Here is an 18,098-nt window from a genome sequence, read left to right on the forward strand (position 1 = left end):
TTCCGATGGATACAGGTGGGTGAATCATTGAGTAAAACTCAGTTGGGAGCTGTTTTAAATATATATTGCTTACAAGGAACAACATGGTGTCTGTTTTACAATGATTGTTTGCTAATGACTTCGATCTATCGAGAAAAGTGAGCGAATTTCCATCATGTGTTATAATTGAAAGTAAACGTTCAGCTACCTGCAGGAGGCCAGTGTTGAGCGTTCTGAAGGGCACGAGCTGAGCCTTCTCTATAGACAGCGCACGATCTTGCGCCAGCACCAGTGCTCCTGAAGAAGGTCTTGTCGATTTCTCACGATACTCGACATACAAGGAGAAGGTACGATCTAGGTGCAACAAATTAACAAAGTCTGAGTGCCAGCAATGCAATTACAACGCAACGTGCCTTTTTGGATTGGAGTTGGTTTTTTATCAGCATCAGCCATCAATGTTGAACACAGACTCATAAATTCCGCTTCTAGATCGGAGGCAGTCCATGACCTAAGTATGCCGTAAGGTGTGGTTTAGCAAATACTCATCAAAACCAGATAAATGATTTACGGTACATGACAGATTTCTCGTTCAGGACCACCAGAGGCGTTAACTGGAAGCTGAATAGTTCGAGGGGTCCAAGTTGATTTTGAATCATCAGATGGATGGCCGATAGCAAACCCTGACCAAACACATGAGAGTATTGTTGAGCGACAGCGACAATTGTCACAACAGGATCAATTATAATTCATACATTTTCAAGATCATGTTTGATTCCCTGACAAAAGTCAGAAATGTAGAGATTCACGTTTGGCATCCGACTTTGAGGTATGGCAATTCCATAAATGGAGACTCTCTCAAACAGTTCTATTTGGGCAAAGAGTATAAGCGAACTGAAGATGAATACTGCGTACTGGGTCATTTGATCACCTCTTGGATAGACATGGCGAGTGTGAAGGATGATGTGGGTGCAAACTTCGACCAATTCCACAAAGCAGTCTTGTTGAAGATGGGAGTAAGCAGCGAAAGCACTCAAGATTGCAAACCGATCTCGTACCAGTGAATGCTACGTGTTGCGTAGTTAGTAGGTGACTGAAATGTTGAATGTGATTTCACGATTACCTTTCCAAGTCAATGCCATGTTGCGAGCGTGACTACAACGAAATTAAATTCCCACAATCATAAAAGTTCTTGGTCCATTCATCATATAATACATCAATGATTGCTTCCAAAAAAAGTCAAAACGTCAAGCAAGAATGAGCAGAGGACGAGGAGCTCCTAGAGGAGCACCTAGAGGTGGCCGTGGATTTGGAAATGCAGGACGAGGCGGATTTAATCGCTTTGAGCCTCAAGGACCGCCGGATTATGTTGTTGGCAAGGCTTGAAGCGTTTTTTCTTTGAACAGCTATAATGAAGCAACAAGCTGACATACATCCCATTCTTTGACTCAGAAATGGGCAAATTCATCCATGCTTGCGAGGGTGAAATGGTCTGCAAAAGCTCAAATCCAAAGGTGTGTTTTTTTTTCGTGTGATTTGACTGAATGCATGTCAAGCTCAGCAAATAACAGTCAACACGCAATTTCGTACAATGATCGAATTATCTGCTTTAATTGGATCATTCTCATTCGTTTCTTTACAAAGATACCGTACTTCAACGCTCCCATCTACCTCGAAAACAAGACCCAGATAGGCAAAGTCGACGAAATCCTCGGCCCCATAACAGAAGTTCACTTTACTGTCAAGCTACAAGAGGGTATGCAAGCTGCAAGCTTCAAAGCCCAAGATGCTGTATACATTGCTCCAGACAAACTGCTCCCACTGGAACGTTTCCTGCCAAAACCAAAGGCTACTGGCAACAGAGGTGAAACCTAGGATCTGATGCATATTCGTGCTGATTTTACTGTGCACTCGCTATACATGCTTACACTTTGCTCCTCTTGCATCTAGTTGACAAACAAACTGGACGACAAGGTACGACACGCAAAGCTTGAACTAGACAGCGTTCGCTAGTTGTCTTACATATCAGAAATCATCTATCTATAGGCCAAGTGCCAAAACGTGGTGGTGGCGGAGGTGGATTTGGCCGAGGTGCTCCAAGAGGTTTGTCCCATGAGAACCACTGAATACTACTGTCTCTCCATGCAAACTCATGAAATTCGTTGAAATCAGGAGGCCGTGGTGGGTTCGCACCTCGTGGCAGAGGAGGCTTTGCTCCACGCGGTTTCAGCTCGGATAGAGGTAGTAACCTGGCGCTTCACGACAGTGTGATGATCGTATCTCTAAATCACATTCTAAAAACAATAGGAGGACGTGGTGGTTTTGGCGGAAGAGGTGGCGGTGGAGCAGGAAGAGGTCAATTTTCGCCAAGAGGCAGGGGAGGTCGAGGTAAATTCTCAATCTGTTTTGCGTACCCCACACTCGTTGAAGACCTGACGGAGATTCATCCTCATCATTAGGTGGCTTCTAGGACTCTTATTTTCTTTAGTTTGCATTACAATAAAACGTTCTTCACCAAATTCTGGCTCTGAAAGACTGCTCTTTCTTGCCGACTGCACTTTTGCTGCTCTTTCAATCGCGACTTCCATCGTTTATTCGCTAGAATCAGGAATTCCTTCATCCTATATGATATAGCATTATGTCAGAACGAAAAACGCGAAGCAGCCCTTCGCCTGTGTGAAATTTTTTCAAAGATATCCTTCACTTTTGTCCAAAACATCGAGCAAACCGAAAGAAGAACGCATCAAACGTTGAATACTACTCAAGACCCATCTCTGATATATAACCATAGATAGACAGGTGATAGATAATGCCACGAGCTCCGTCACAACTAAACTGGTCATTTGCCTTTACCAAAAGCAAATGGGAACCGTCATATTGGAGACGACTACCATTACCTATAAGACCATATGCCAAGGCAATACCTCTATTCGCTCATGGCAAGAAGGTGACTTTTGGAGACTTGATCACTGAAAAGGGCAACATAACAAAAACCATCAAATTCCCAAACATTGCTACTCGATACCTGTATTCGCGAGTGCTAGACTTGAATATATTCATGCGGATATCCACAGAAGCACTCAGGATGGTAGATAAACGAGGTGGATTCGATGAGTATGTCATATCGACAAAGGATGAACTTATTGGGGACGAGGTTGGACTCATGTATAAGAGACTCATCACCAAACACTATAAAGAATCTCTAGGCAAGATGAGGCAGCAGGAGGACTCTATATTGTTACAGTCAAAGAATGAAGGACTGAAAGAGCAGTTAGATAACGCTAGATTGGTGTTGGATACACGTAGTGCGCTGAATCCGAAAATCGCAAAGATAATCAGGAGGACACAGTCTAGCAGCACTCTACCACTATGGCCACAGATACCAGCATATGCTCTACAGGCTGCCAAATCTGTATTGGAACGCAACAGATCTAAAAAGTATTAGTAGCGTCGGCAGTAAATGTATATCAGGTAGACAACCTCATATAGTTGGAAGCAGGTAAACAATAAGATTGAGTGTATATTACATAGTATTACAAGAAACAACATCAAACAATCTCAAAGTACAAGGTGTTTCCTTTCGTTCCTCCTCCTCCCGACATTGTCCCATAAACCGTTATAGGCACTATACACTCAAACACTTCTGTATCTACACGATTACGTGCCTGAGAATGCCTAAATGCCTCGGGTCCTGGTGTCTTGACAAGCTGTTCAAAATCACCCTCGCCCTTCTTTTTGGCAACGTTGGCTATTATAAAAACTAGACGTAATGACCAAGACACTGATACGACAGACGTAGCAAAGTCGGGTGCAGCAGTTAACGGAATAGCCAACTGTATTCCAAGTCTCTTGGAATTGGTTGCATTCACATGAGATTCTGCAACACTTTTTCGAATCGTACCTCCTCCATCCGCTGACCTACGTAGCGAAAATTCTTGGTCTGCTGCTTCTATAGTTTCTAGATATAAAGATACTTGATAACATGGGACTGCAGAGGAAGCAAACGACAAGACACCCATAATGGATTCACCAAGACGATATCGATTCCGCAGTAGGTGCAGATGAGCAATATAATGCGTGTCTCTACATATTTGATATGATACTCTGCCTGCTGCCTGACAAACATATAAAATATGAGCCATTGACGGTGTCTCGGTCTCGAGATTGTCCTGAGAAGCAGACTTGAGCGGCCGTAATTTTCCTAGAAATTTAAAATACACGTGAGAACACTCAGTCATTGCTGCGAGACACTGCTCTCTTACTCGTTGTTTTGACTTGTCGACGAGATTCTTCAAATTCATCTATTATTGTCGCTTCATCCTTGGTCTTGACCACAGGAGTCAGCAAGTCGAATAGCGACCTCACTCCATCCTCTACATGTTTCAGAATTGTAAATACTTAACAGACGTGAATGCTTAACACACGTGAATGGCAATATTGGGGCAACTACCTTCAACACTTCCAAAAAGACGGAATGGCAATTGTATAATCTGATTACGCCGTCCACCACCAAATCTTTGTATTCCAACCAGAAGCTTGTAAGATATGCGAATCAGTTTTCCACGATGTGATGGTGGTAGACTTGATGGAAGTTTGATTTCATATCGGTCTATTACCAAACCAACGTTTTGTCAATTTCCCCAACTTGAATTATTTGCTGACAAACTTACACGTTCGGCTTTCTCCAGAGGCCAGAGACAAATTAGCAAATAAAATGGAAGGTGGAGTAGTATATAGTGGTAGACTCTTGTCTGTTGAAATTCAAACAAAATTATAAGCAACTACATAAGGGTTACAAGTGACCTAAATAAATATTATTTAAGACGTAGACACGTACCAGTCTTGGCACCAGTTGGCCGTGAATTATTATCTGGTCCCAAAGGAGGAAATAACGACCCACCACCACCTGGACCACTCGAGAACCCATTCACTGGTCTATACATGATCTGCTTTTTGAGTTCATCGAAAGCTGATAATTTTACAGTTGATCCATCTAATGTAAATGATCCCGACATTTGTGCAAATCCGAGCGTAATTTCTTCCACTTGACTTGACGTTGGAGGATGCAGGGCGGTTGACGATTGTTGATATACATGTCCAGGAAGTGATGATGCTAGCGAGTCCGTTGACGTTCTAGTAGTCAACGACGGTCGATGCTGTCTATTTGGCGATACGGTAGCCTCGGATAAATGGTCTTCTACAGGGAGAGCACCATTTTCTATGACCGTTTTGGATGGTGTTGTAGGTGTTGGAGATGCAATTATACTATTATGTCCGCTGGTTTCGGATACGACTGTCCTTAAATATAGACGTTCACCTCCATGTTTGTCACTACGATTATTAGGATTACTAGCACTGTGATCAACGACCGAGTCAGCGACTTGGGAAGGAAATGGTAGTGACGGTGGTTGGGAAGGTCGTCTCGGTAGTAATGGAGTAAACGGTTGAGAGTATTCGGGGAGATAGCCTTCAAATGGTTCAGCAACGTTGTAAAGCCTTTTACGCTGATCAACCTCATCAAACTGCGAGACACTATGTGATATACTTCCATTAGGTGCATGGAGACTATTTCTAGCGGTACCATTGCTCGTAGAATGGGCTACTGTGTTCTCCTTTTCGTAGACTTCCGTGCCATTGCGGTTTGAGAACTCTGTAGGTCGTGTTTGCACCATAGCAGCAGGGGATCCAGGCAGCATTCCAGCTGTAGTATTCAGAGAAGACATTTGAATTGTTGTGCGGTTTTCATCATGTTTACTGTCTGTGTTTTGTTTGTCCAAAATATTTAATGTTGGCTTTTCGACAGTCGAGGATGAGGCTTGCGTAGCTTCTGGAATAGATGACAAGTCTCCAAAATGCACCAGACTAGCGGTTCTCTTTGGCAGACTGGCAATGCTATTATTTCTACTTGCACCACTAGTAGAACTTACAACAGAAGATACGTTTGAGAATGTCAAGCTACAAGTAAAGGCCTCTCCTGCAAAAAAGACTCCCTCCTTTGGGAAATTAACTGTCAACAATACTACCATTCTTTGCAATATTCCGTTGGTTTGAAACTCATCGCATCGCGTTTTGATGATTTGTGAGTTGTGGCAGATCGCAGTAGCAAAACTCGTTAACGTTTCGGACCATCTCGCGTATCTTGAGAGTCTCTTGTTATCAGTCAGTTCTTCCGATCGCTTAACGCGTCTAACTCAACCTGGTTATTGCTGATGAGCTCCATAATGTATTTACAGTCTACATGCCGACCATCGTGTATATGACAGTATACAAGCCCGACTTCTTTCAAATGCATAACGAGCCTAGATCAGCATAAGAGCCATGCCATGGCAATCTGTACCAGGACGACAATAAAGAGGAATTGAATTCGTCGCCTTCTGGCGTCCATTTGCACCGTATGAGTAGATTCAGGCTGGACGATATAACGTAGGCTTCGAAGCTATTTTGCGAAACATATCAGAAAAATAATCAATCAACTCAGGTATTGCGCCAAACGTGCATACCATGAAAAATCCAAATGAAATCATGACATAGGCAAAGATGGCATAGACCACCCAATACGGTGCCAACAATCTAGCACCTTCCACAAAAATGAGACTATAAAATAAGAGAGCGAGAGAGCGAACAAAGTCAGCCTGACTAGTTCACGAAAACAATAAAATAAATCACAACTTACCCAACGAATTGATAGCCGCAATAGGCAACCAAGTCCAACCATGGCACATCTCCTACTACATTTAACAGATAGCACCCAAACTTGACAAATAAGACCTCAAGGACGACGACGAATAAGGCTGTAGTTGAGGTGATTCCTAATACTTCGGGATGAAATCTAAGGGAGAATGACACAAGTTATAAATGCAATCCAAGCAGACATGAGACTCTTGCCGTGCATACTTGTCTTGCTGTCCGGCCCACATTCCGACGAGTAGGATGTAGGTGACAAAGGACATGACAGGAATATAGAGATCAGGAGCATTTAGATCTTCACGAGGAGACTTGTAACCTTCCAGTTGGCCATCTTGTTCAGATCTCTTTACCAGTCTAGTCCATGACTATTTGACATAAAAGTGTCCAAAAACACATGGATGATGGCGAATCAACTGGCCATGCTTTACCTTGTGTCGATAGGGGAAGAGTAGCAACAGTAGCTTTGTAGCAACATATGCGTTATTGACGTTAAAGTAGTATTTGAGAGTGGGTATGTTAATCCATCGATTGATCTGATTTAATAGGTGGCAGGAGGGGTGAGTGAGCGATACAGCAACGGATGTAATGTTTAAAGACATGACACAAGACAATAATGTATGAACGATCAGACATCAAGACTGTGCCTACATTGTTTTGCATGATTTCATGACCCTGTTTGAGAGCTTGACTTCCGAACTGCAGGCCCAGTTGGCCAGCAGCACTTCCCTGCAATTCCTGCCATGGATCACTAGCCCATACTCCTTGTTGCTGTTGTTGTAACTGCTGGGTAGGCATGATGCCAACAGTTGGGTTGTTTGAGTATGGCATTTGTTGTGGGAGTTGTTGTGGTATACCAGCAGCAGCAGGTCGATATGAGAGATTAGTAGAAATAGGAGGATTGTAGGCATTTACAGATTGTGGAAGTGGGGCAAAGGAGGGAATCTTTTGAGCCCCCAATGAATTTGATGTTGAATGTTGGGCGTGCTGTGGAGCTGGCGCATGGAGTGGAGGTGCGTATTGCTGGAGTGGAGGCTGTTGATGTTGACTAGGTACAGCAGCGTACTGTCCATAAGTCGGGGGTCTCTGTTGACCTGGTCGCGGCTGCATCTACGAGCACAATATTGTTAAGTGCTTTATCAAAACGAACTCGGATATACAATCAGCTTACACGTTCACAGGAATCGACTGAGTTCTGTCTCTGGCTGCTTGACTCGACTCTTCCTTCGCGTCCAAGTTGATTGTTGGAAAGTGTGAGAATTAGACACAGCAAGATTCAGTGAGAATCGGCAATGGCCGACAAGAGAGTCATTGTCACTTGTAAGTCGCGTACTCTTCATTTATTTTGCTACTTTCGTATTTTCAATATCTACTTGTCCTCATCATCATCCTCCAAACATTAGATTGTGACGATGCCCAAATATGGACTCACTTGTCTGAAGAATTGTCAAACAGGTTGCCACTCAGAAACATGTCCTGGCAAGGAATCCCTTCCAGAAATACCACAATCTCCTCGGCGACATCGGCCATCTCCACATCTTCACCACTACCCAGTCCATTATCTGACAGGCCTCCTACCACGCTTGCTGCTAGTAACTCTAATCTCCATCACCCCTCTTCTTCCGCCCCCGATCGCGATAAAATGTCCGCTTCGAGACCTATAGACATGCTGGATATTGAGCTCAAGAAATTCTCCCAGGACGTATTCCCGAAAGAAGGTCCAATCACTCTCAATCCTTCCACCATATTCTGCCATATGTATCTTGTTAGCTGTGAAGACGCCGAACTATACAAGGCTACCGTAAAGAAACAAATCCAAGATTGGGTAAACCTAGTCACATCCAAAAGAAACCAGGAATATATGATTGTCTACCTGCCTGGTCCAAGTGAAAAAAGAAGCTCGAGATTCCTCACTGTAGGAAGCTCGGTCTTTGACAAGATTAAGGCCGACTTCAACACGAAACGTGATCGAGTCGCTCAGCTAAAACTCTTCCAGCCGGGCCTATCCGATCTAGAAATATGGGGCGACTTCTTCAACAAGATGAAGGAAACCATTCTTGCTGGTTTTACGCTGCAACTAGTACAGCGCGATGAAGATACTAAACGCCTGGAAACACAACGGCACTTGCCTGGTTGGAATTACAATCAATACTTTATACTCAAGGTACTTAAATTATGCGATATCTACTCATTTTTTGCTGCTTAATTTCCTTCTTAAATTCTTCCTCTCATTTTAGGAATCTCTGTCAAATATGTTTGAAGTCATGACGATTTACGATGCTGCTTTACAATGCTATGATGAACTAGAAGCACTCTTTACCCAAATGCAGAGTGGCAAGTGGTTGACAAAATAATCACTCTTAGATTTAATACTCGTGCACCAACTCCTACCTAATCGTTCTGTGAAAACTCTAGATCAAGGTGCCGCATGGTTCAAAGCATTTGGCGGTACTGATATCGGCGACGATTCAGAAGACATCTTCAATCTCAAAAGAAAACCTTATCGTGACCTCATCCTACAAACTAATTGTACCATATTCGACTTTCGCATTTATCTATTCGGACGACAGTGTCAAATGCTCGTCAAACTCAACATGCCTACGGAAATATGCCAACGGGCAAAAGTATTCATCTCTATGTTTTCCCGGACTCTACGAGAATATCAGGTAATTAGAATACTTTTGCTAGAAAATCAAACTTGATTCATGCTACCTCACGATTGAAACATTCTTCACAGACATCACTTATTCCCCACTTTGCTGAAGTATGGATATACTCCACTTGTTTGCATATTGTATCGCACTGTGAAGAAGTGCTCGCTGTTGCTAAACAGAATTCTGTTGCTCTGGATTTATACGAGGCCGCAAAGGCTGATTTACTACATTATGCATGGTGTCAAGTGAGTGTATACGTCCCTTGTTGTAGCCAAAAAATACATCGTTAAACTGAGATTGATGTCCAATAGCTGGACTCTCTTGGTGGATTAGCTGGTCTGATTGCACCTCATACCCTCTCAAGTCCAGCAAGCGCTTCAAAGGCTGGCGCTGCTTCTCTATCCGTAACGGATATCACAAACGAAGAATTGAAGAGCGCTTTACAGTCTGAGCAACTCTTTGACGATCTCTATCTGGTACTTGATTACAATTGTTTCATTTTGGTGCAACGAAAATCAGGCGCAATATACTCACACTTTTGTATAGAACTTGTCGGCTCGCGCTGCCAAATGCTTCGAGTTGGGTCATCGGCCACGGCAGAGCATGATGCTACACAACGACGCAGCCAATTTACACTTGTAAAATCAATGGGTGATATTTGATACTCCTATTTAAATGATTTCTAACCCTGATCCATTACTTAGCCACCGTAAACGATATCTCGAAGCCTCAAAGGAATGGGAGTCTATAGTGTTCAAATATTCTGCGGCGGGATGGGTGTCGATAGATACCATTCTTTTGGAAAAATTATCAACGTGTCAAGAAGAATTAGGTCAAAAGACTCAACTAGTGCAGTCCTGTCTACACATTCTGTCTCATCCTTCAGCAATATCAACTGAAAAGTTATCCTCCTTTGTCAACAAACTACAGAAAGTCTCAAAGGAAATGGACGGACGTAAGTTTCTGGTTGAGCTTGTTTTTGTTGTTATTGAACGAGAAATGAGCGAAGTCAACTGCTGGACTGTAGGATAGCAGATATGTCAAAGAACCAACAGGTAACCCGCTTTCTTTTTCTAGCTATATTGAGAGACAGCGACACGCTTTTCCAGGTTTCTGTGATGGGCCTGGTAGTAAAAGTAGGAGATGAAGACGGGCTGAATGTTGAAATCAATATTCATTCTACGCTCCCCAAGGTTTGCATTGTGCTGAATGTGTTGTTTGACTTTTGGTCGACTGAATGATTTTTACAGGAAGTTTTGCTGGACAAGGCGTCTCTATGCATGGTCGGTGGTGAAATGAATGAAGATGTTATTCTTACGAGACTGGATGTCTTGATAAAACCTGGCTCTAATGTGATTCGAGTGTCCTCAGAGGTACTTCAGCGTATTTGTGATGGTGCTCCCTCCTGCCTCAATAATTGATATTGTTGATCATAGAAAACTAGCGTTCCTGGTTCTTATGCAGTGGAAAATGTCAAGTTGAATATTGGTCAGGTCACATTTTCCTACAATTTGCTCAAAGACAATCGCAAGCATGTCTTCAAAATTCTTGAGCACGCTACGTCGTTACGACTTACTGTATCTCTACCTGATCAATGTAAGTTTTGTCGTTCTGTAGTCATTTTCAAATTCGCTAGCAAAAAACTCAATAAAACTCATTAAAACACGTCATAGTGGTGTACGGCGAGCCCGTTAGTGTCGTCCAAATGAGAATTTATTCTCGTCAGACTGCCTTCGAATCTGGAACCATCACTTGCTCATCATTGTCTGGGCTCCTCATCCTCCCACCAAAATCCGTCACCTTTCGTATTTTTTCAGCTCTTGGTATGAATGGTACTTTATAATTTCTTCGTTAGTCTCCTCATGGGTGCCGACTGACTATTTGTTTTACAAACAGATGATCGTCATAGTGACCCAGTACGAGAGCAAACGAGGGAAACTATCGATGGGCGCATTCAAGTACCTAGCTGTGGAGAAAACGACGTGATTGAGTTTCTAGTGCCATTCTCAATCCCGCCACCATCTCAAATGACATCTCCTATTGGACGAGTTGATCCTCGAACCAACGAGTTGGAACACTTGATCAAAATTACAATGCCCTACACCACATCAGACTCTCGTCGCCGAATATATTCCGCAGTGGAAAGGGTTAAAATGGGAATTCCATTTCTCATTGGGCACAGTGTCATGGAGAGTGAAAAGGGGTTAGTCGACACTCGTTTGAACTTAAACCGCGTGAATTCGTGATACTGACCATACTGGGCAAATCAGGCTGCATGTTTCTGTCGGTGCAGTAGGAGGAAGAGAAATTCCTACACGGCTTGTCTCGTCTCAAATGGTGGCTCCTCCCTCGTTCTCAGTCAAGGAATATTTTACAGCCTCGAACCAGGTACACCAAGCAGCAATTTAAAAATGGTCCATATTTCCAATAACCATTGATTTGACGTGTATAATTTGTAGAATCTATTTCAAGACCAGCAGTATTCATTTGCCTACCATCTTCAGCAGGCGGAAGGCAAGTCTTTGCGGTTCAAAATATTGTGGTTTATAAAAGAATATGCTAATTTTTGACCACGACTAGATTCCCGTGGTCAAAGCAAAGATGACCTTATAAGTTTGCAATTTATTGTACAGTATTATGGATTGCAAGAAGGCAAGTCAATCTTCATGGTTTTTGGTACTCGCATCGTTTTCTCACATTATACCAACACATAGAGGTCGAAGCCTTTATAATTAGCCAGCTCGAGAATTACCTGCATAACCACTCAGCTGCTCAGTACATTGGGTTCTTGACTCAGTACTTGCGGGACAGAGTATTGCACAGACTAGATTATGCAAGTTATGCCATTCTAGATAGCATGCCATTTGTAGAATATGATAAAGCAGGACTGGCAATGTCGTTAAGCTCGGAGGATGCTGATGTTCGTGAGAAATTGTTGGATTTGGTGGATGACTTTCAAGAGTCCCATAGAACCATTGACATGGCTGCTGTCAGAGATTCAGTCAAGATGCTACCGAAAACGATAATCTACAACGTTTATTTGCCATCTTCTCAGGTGATTGTCGTTGTCCTTCAAATTTTCGGACAATAGGACTAGATTCTACCTATATTAGATTCTACTCACTGCGGATCTTGGACTCTGTGGCTCTCAAACCAATTTTGTCATTGGAGATATTATACCATGCAAGTTGACTATCTCAGAATCGAGATGGCCAGCTGGCACTTCTCTCCAAGCTATAGAGGTAGTTTGTGAAGCTGTAGTCCAAAATGATTTGTGGATGTTTTCAGGAAAAAAGAGACGAATTCTGACACTTGAGGTAAAAGGCTAAATAGTCTGTTGCTCCGGAGTACAGAATTCGCTGACTTTTTGACGATCTCAAATAGCAAGGAAAGGGCTTCACGAGTATGATTAGCCTTATACCATTAAAGAATGGCATGCTCCCCTTGCCAACCTTTCAAATCTCGCCTTTCCGTGTAAATGGCGAGCCTGTCAATTATGATACCCCTCCAATAGCCCAGATACATTTTTTCGGAGCTCGACAAGTATCTGTGATTCCCCCGTCTTCGTCACAACAGATATTCGTCAGTGACGAACCATCATTTGTCAAGGGAAGCGTCCAAAGCTGGAAGTTTCTGAGTTGATTATTATATATTGTAAATGTACTATAGCTCGCATTCAATGCTTTCTTCTGTGTTCGGACCGGCATTCAAGACGCTGCCTTTCTGTTGTCGCTCCTGCCATATGTAAGACGAATTTTTCAATTAGCTCCGAATTAATTTGCCGAACTTTGTTAGGCTGTGTCGTTTACAACTTTCAAACGGCGAAGGCTCGACAAACACATCTAAACTTTTGCAAATCAATTCGGCCCACAACCGTAGTTTCGGTTTTGTTTCTTTTATTGGTATGTGAAGCATATGGAGGACATGATCGTGAACGTTCGCCGATGCTATATCGCTCATGTTCCGAACTTCTAGTTAAAAAACGTGCAATTCATATCTCATTTGTTCTGAGCATTACACTCGTACAATCAATGTTTAGATTTAAAACAAAAGTTTGAGCGTTCTGTGACGTGTGTTCACCTCATTTGTAGGAAGGTCGAGTTTCTTTCTCCTTTCTAGATGCTACAGGTAAGCTCGTTAGTCAAGACTTCCGTCAAGATGATTAGCAGAGTCTAACCGATTGAAACCAAGCGAGTCAGTTCTCCTCCGAATCTTACAAGTATAGTTGGAATGAGAGCGTAACAGCGTCTCGAGTACTAATACGTAGGGATTCAAACTTCCTTCAATAAACTCAAAGATGCAACCGTGAAAGACAACAAGAAGCGTCACTACCTTCAGTCGAAACCACGGCTCGAAGGGCACTGAGGAGTGGGAGACACCTCCTAACGAGTGAGTAACATTTGATCAGCAAAATTGATGAATACTTGCTGGTACAAGAGATCAACCACGAACAGCGAAATTCCGAATCCATGTTGCCCGTAGATAAGCCCAGTGAAAGGGCCAGAGACAACAAAGAGCTTGAAACTGGCTTTTCTCGAAAGGCATCACTGAAGAACGGCATCGAAAACAACAGCGGACCCGACTTGAGCACGATTCAAGACGAGCCATGTCATGATGCAGCACAATATAGGTGAGACGATCTTTTTCAGATCTCTTAAATGTCAAAATGGGTAGATTTGATAACTTTGATGCTTGGAAACAATGACTAAATGCTGAACTCGAATTGTTAATGTCGTCGGTCTAGCCCGATGGCGGGACGTAATCCAAGAAAGGAGGATGAAAATCAAACTGGTATGATTTCCAAGTAGACTACCATTGTTTAAAGCTCCTTAATATGTAGACTTGTTTGATGGCCAACTTGTGTTTGAGACTTCCAACAAACACTGAAAATGGAGCTGTTCATATATATCAGTCTCGTGTATACTAAATACTAAACAAACTGCAGCAGGTACCAATACAACTTTCGAGCAGCGAGACAGGTTAATGAGCGAAGGCGATTCAGCCAGCTTTGAACCGCACAAAACCAACCATCACGTAGAGCGTGGTTGGTAATTTCTGTTTAAACACGCTTTTAATGCCATTTGCTGTTTGAATTAAGTGTCTCCCCACATTGTATTTCTCGATTTCTCCCTGGGATTTCTCCCACATGTCTCGCCTATAAAAACAGAATCCCACAACGCCTTCATTCGTAGCAACATACCCAACGAAGATGAAGCACAGACCAAGGACGACGGTCATGCACTTTACAAGGCTCTCTGATTTTGTAGGCTCTTGTCCCCTTCTCTCTTAATCCACCTGATATGCGCCACATTGATGCTCACATTTTGTCCACTTTGGAACTCTAGATCTGTGAGGACTGGGGCAGCCAGAAGGTATGTATTCGATGGATGCACTCATTGTATGTGCATTGCTTGCCTTTCTTCGCCATGTTTGTATGGTTTTTGACCGTCATCTCCAAGTTGCCTATTGGCATCAAACTGACCGAAAACAATAACTCGTCCGTTTCGAAATAGACCAAGTGCACCAAAGTGTTTCTCTCACTCTATTGGGATACAGGACGCTAATTACATCAGGTGAGACACGTTTCAGGCGAGTCAAGGAGGAGCTCATTCCAAGACATCTCCTACACGCACTCTCGTCCACATTTTTGGTTTTATCTCAACCAAAATGTTAAAACACTCAACACAAGATGATGCTCGTTTCAGGGAGTATCGGTCTTGCTGTTGGTGGGACTTTAAGCATCATTTCTTGGATGCGAGGGTAATGTTTGCGCTGACATTGACCTTTTCCTTAATTGGAGGGTTGATGAAGGTATCGACGCTTCAGTTGGCAAACTAGTGGAATCAGAGTGATGTTATGGCGTGGCTCCTTGCTTTTACTGTTATTGTTGCTTAGAACTCCTCGATCCCTCACTCTGTGCTTTTCCTTTTGTTTAGACATGCTCATACGTATCTGGATTCACGGTGCCGACTCTCCTTTGGACTCAACGGGACGACATCAGGTGATACTCGTTTCAGCCGAGACGAGGAGGTATCCACTCCAAGACATCTCCTACACGCACTCTCGTCCACAATTTTGGTTTTATCTCAACCAAAATGTTAAAACACTCGACACAAGATGATGTTCGTTCCAGGGAGCATCGGTCTTGCTGTTGGTGGGACTTTAAGCATCATTTCTTGGATGCGAGGGTAATGTTTGCGCCGACATTGACCCTTTTCCTTAATACGGAGGGTTGATGAAGGTATCGACGCTTCAGTTGGCAAACTAGTGGAATGAAAGTGATGCTTTGGAGTGGCTCCCTTCGTTTGCTGAGTTGGACTTTTCGAAGCCTCACTCTGTTCCTCGTTTCCCTAGGCATGCTCACAACCGCACTCTTGCTATATGCATTCAAGCTGCTGATTCTCTCTTTGGACTCAATAAGAGTCACGACATCAGGAGAGACTCGTTTGAACCGAGTCTGAGGACAATTGAACAGATCCCTTACACTCTTATGAAAGAAGATAATGGCAGGAAGTCGGCGGACGATTTCTGAGGGCCACAAAGTGGGGTAGACGCCCTTGACGTGCATCATTCATTTCTCTTTCAGTATACAGCTCTTCGCAGAAATAGAACTACTATACAACCAAATTCAAACCAGGCTCACACCACATTCTACCAGTTGTTTGCGTTCGAACGTTGCTCAGGCAGGCATCTATTGAGACCAACCACTATCTCTTCCAAATCCTTGTGGAACAACCATATCGACTGCAATGTCAGCAAATATAGATACTGATGATCATTCCTCAGACATTTGGATGTTATAAGATTATGCGTCCCATTCACGAAACAATACCTAATGTATATAGCAAGTTCTCCTTCGGATATGCTGGTAGTTTTAGCTGATCCAGTACCAAACCCCAACCTTGAGCATAGTCCTTGTAGTCCACGTTGTTTCAGAACATGATGTCCTGACGGCAATAAGCACCAATTCACCAAGATGTCAGAAACATTCTTACAAAAGGGCCTGCAATCGGCAAGCTACTCCAGAAGACAGCAGCCTAATAGACTTGACCTGGAATGACAAGAATACGTTAGATATGTATGTAAAGCATGCGACAGACGCCGTCGCCCCTCCTCCCCGTTGAAAACTGTGCACGGAAGATGCTTGTTTCGATGTTTGGAATTTGTCTGCGTGCGGTCGCCATTTTCTTTGCGAGATTTTTGCCACCAGCTGCTGCCAGCTCAGCTCTGCAATTCATCTTCGTCCTTCCACGGCCATGAGGGTGTCTGGATCTATTCAGAACGCCCACCTTGGCAATGCCTTGTCCGTTTGCAGGAAACACTCCAGCACGTCCCAAACAGACCCAGAGAGCAAGAGGTAAGCCTACCCATCGAGTTATCGCGCTTCATTGTCTAAATTTTTGCACTCTATGCGTCGAGTTGACCCCTGATTACTTTGAAACGTCTACTAAGGCGAAACCGGGCAAACAAACCACTTAAATGGGATGACCCAGAAAGACTTGATTAGAGGACCAAGATCGATTTTGCTTGTCATCATAGTAGCTTTGGCCTGGACGCGCTTCCTGTACTGCCAACACTGCCCCGTAATCACACAGCATCAACATCAACCGTCCTCAACAACACCACACGAGAATCCCAATCTAGACTCGTCTGACGTAGCCAACTTACTGCCTGACATACCAGAACTACCGGACAAGAATGACGGTAGCTCTAGGATACTGCACAGAGTGCGTCTCGACGTTTTGTGAATTTGGATTTTCCTAAAAGCTCAAGTCCCTCTTGTCTTTCCAGTCGTGGAAGAATGCAGACATTCCAACTGTTATGCAAAAGTGGACAAGAACGTGTAGTTCTCTCCATACATCCTGGTATACCCTTGAACTGAACCCAATGCATGGTACTTGATCTGAACTGGGTTTTGTAATTTCTACCTAGGACACACATTCTGTGGACTGATGCTATGAATAGAGCGCTAATAGCTACTCATTATTCATGGTTCTTGGAAACTTATGACTCGTTTGAACGCAATATCATGCGTGCAGATTCTGTGCGAGTCTTTTACCTTCACAGATATGGAGGCGTGTACATGGACTTGGATTTCGAGGTATTTCGTTTAATGTTGAAGTCCTTAACTGACGCCTCCCTCCGCCTAATGATTTACACGTGTCGTTTTTCTCCCAAACATAGTGCCTGAGACCGTTGGATCCTCTGTTAAGGCTCAAACACGCCTTGCTAGGCTACCTATCCGAAGATTATGAATACGAACACAACATACCGAATGCTTGGATGGCTTCTCAGCCAAATCACGAATTTTGGTTGTTTGCCGCACGTTTAATGATGTTTAACAGATACAATCCCGAAATCGACAAGAACTCTGCAGAGACGATGACTGGTCCGGTAATGCTCTACACTGCTTATCACAAGTGGATGGCTCGGTATCGAAACACATCAGATCCAACTCACAAAGTAGAGGTTCTTCCATCTTGTAAGCTCTACATTGTTGGAGAAGTCCTGCCCACTAGATCGTAAAGCTAACATGGTTGCACATAGCCTTGATCTATCCATTTGATTGGCACACACCGTCGCCTGCTGAAAAGTTCTGTTGGGCAAGAGCTCAAAGTTTTGATCAAGAAGAATGTAAAAAGGAGCTGGATGTAGTCGGCAAAAAGTCCTATGTCATGACCTACTGGAGCCACAGTTGGGAGAAGCTGAAGCCGTGAACCGGTTGTAAATCATTGTATCATTGTAATCATTGTACCAAAGGACAGCAAAATAGCTCAATTCGCA

The 18,098-nt window shown here is 43.3% G+C and overlaps 7 protein-coding genes across 7 annotated transcripts; 4 read left to right on the forward strand and 3 right to left on the reverse strand.

Moving 5' to 3' along the window:
• Window positions 1–95: 95 nt before the first annotated feature.
• SmJEL517_g04244 (uncharacterized protein) lies at window positions 96–1,118 on the reverse strand (the record flags this gene model as incomplete). The annotated part of the gene is made up of 5 exons (XM_031170172.1): window positions 96–125; window positions 188–333; window positions 381–487; window positions 548–659; window positions 1,100–1,118. The coding sequence occupies 5 exons, from the start codon at window positions 1,116–1,118 to the stop codon at window positions 96–98; spliced, it is 414 nt and encodes a 137-aa protein (XP_031023866.1).
• A 115-nt stretch (window positions 1,119–1,233) lies between these two features.
• On the forward strand, window positions 1,234–2,446 carry SmJEL517_g04245 (uncharacterized protein; the record flags this gene model as incomplete). The annotated part of the gene is made up of 8 exons (XM_031170173.1): window positions 1,234–1,347; window positions 1,429–1,458; window positions 1,621–1,840; window positions 1,927–1,950; window positions 2,023–2,079; window positions 2,149–2,217; window positions 2,284–2,364; window positions 2,436–2,446. The coding sequence occupies 8 exons, from the start codon at window positions 1,234–1,236 to the stop codon at window positions 2,444–2,446; spliced, it is 606 nt and encodes a 201-aa protein (XP_031023865.1).
• A 339-nt stretch (window positions 2,447–2,785) lies between these two features.
• On the forward strand, window positions 2,786–3,421 carry SmJEL517_g04246 (uncharacterized protein; the record flags this gene model as incomplete). Its single annotated transcript, XM_031170174.1, has 1 exon — window positions 2,786–3,421. One exon carries the CDS (start codon window positions 2,786–2,788, stop codon window positions 3,419–3,421), a length of 636 nt encoding a protein of 211 aa, XP_031023868.1.
• Window positions 3,422–3,524: 103 nt separating this feature from the next.
• On the reverse strand, window positions 3,525–6,002 carry SmJEL517_g04247 (uncharacterized protein; the record flags this gene model as incomplete). The annotated part of the gene is made up of 5 exons (XM_031170175.1): window positions 3,525–4,177; window positions 4,239–4,349; window positions 4,427–4,585; window positions 4,647–4,727; window positions 4,814–6,002. The coding sequence occupies 5 exons, from the start codon at window positions 6,000–6,002 to the stop codon at window positions 3,525–3,527; spliced, it is 2,193 nt and encodes a 730-aa protein (XP_031023867.1).
• A 278-nt stretch (window positions 6,003–6,280) lies between these two features.
• SmJEL517_g04248 (uncharacterized protein) lies at window positions 6,281–7,770 on the reverse strand (the record flags this gene model as incomplete). The annotated part of the gene is made up of 6 exons (XM_031170176.1): window positions 6,281–6,412; window positions 6,477–6,570; window positions 6,650–6,805; window positions 6,871–7,028; window positions 7,092–7,196; window positions 7,312–7,770. 6 exons carry the CDS (start codon window positions 7,768–7,770, stop codon window positions 6,281–6,283), a joined length of 1,104 nt encoding a protein of 367 aa, XP_031023874.1.
• A 182-nt stretch (window positions 7,771–7,952) lies between these two features.
• On the forward strand, window positions 7,953–12,956 carry SmJEL517_g04249 (uncharacterized protein; the record flags this gene model as incomplete). The annotated part of the gene is made up of 17 exons (XM_031170177.1): window positions 7,953–7,980; window positions 8,064–8,824; window positions 8,898–8,991; window positions 9,076–9,326; window positions 9,398–9,559; window positions 9,626–9,790; window positions 9,861–9,952; window positions 10,019–10,269; window positions 10,392–10,507; window positions 10,565–10,687; window positions 10,751–10,910; window positions 10,988–11,137; window positions 11,211–11,517; window positions 11,585–11,702; window positions 12,031–12,369; window positions 12,428–12,631; window positions 12,699–12,956. The coding sequence occupies 17 exons, from the start codon at window positions 7,953–7,955 to the stop codon at window positions 12,954–12,956; spliced, it is 3,579 nt and encodes a 1,192-aa protein (XP_031023873.1).
• Window positions 12,957–16,798: 3,842 nt separating this feature from the next.
• SmJEL517_g04250 (uncharacterized protein) lies at window positions 16,799–18,031 on the forward strand (the record flags this gene model as incomplete). Its single annotated transcript, XM_031170178.1, has 5 exons — window positions 16,799–17,041; window positions 17,106–17,179; window positions 17,247–17,415; window positions 17,499–17,796; window positions 17,862–18,031. The coding sequence occupies 5 exons, from the start codon at window positions 16,799–16,801 to the stop codon at window positions 18,029–18,031; spliced, it is 954 nt and encodes a 317-aa protein (XP_031023907.1).
• Between the last annotated feature and the right edge of the window lie 67 nt (window positions 18,032–18,098).

Source organism: Synchytrium microbalum (genome assembly GCF_006535985.1).
Source record: "Synchytrium microbalum strain JEL517 chromosome Unknown SmJEL517_scf0027, whole genome shotgun sequence".
Lineage (NCBI taxonomy): Eukaryota > Fungi > Chytridiomycota > Chytridiomycetes > Synchytriales > Synchytriaceae > Synchytrium > Synchytrium microbalum.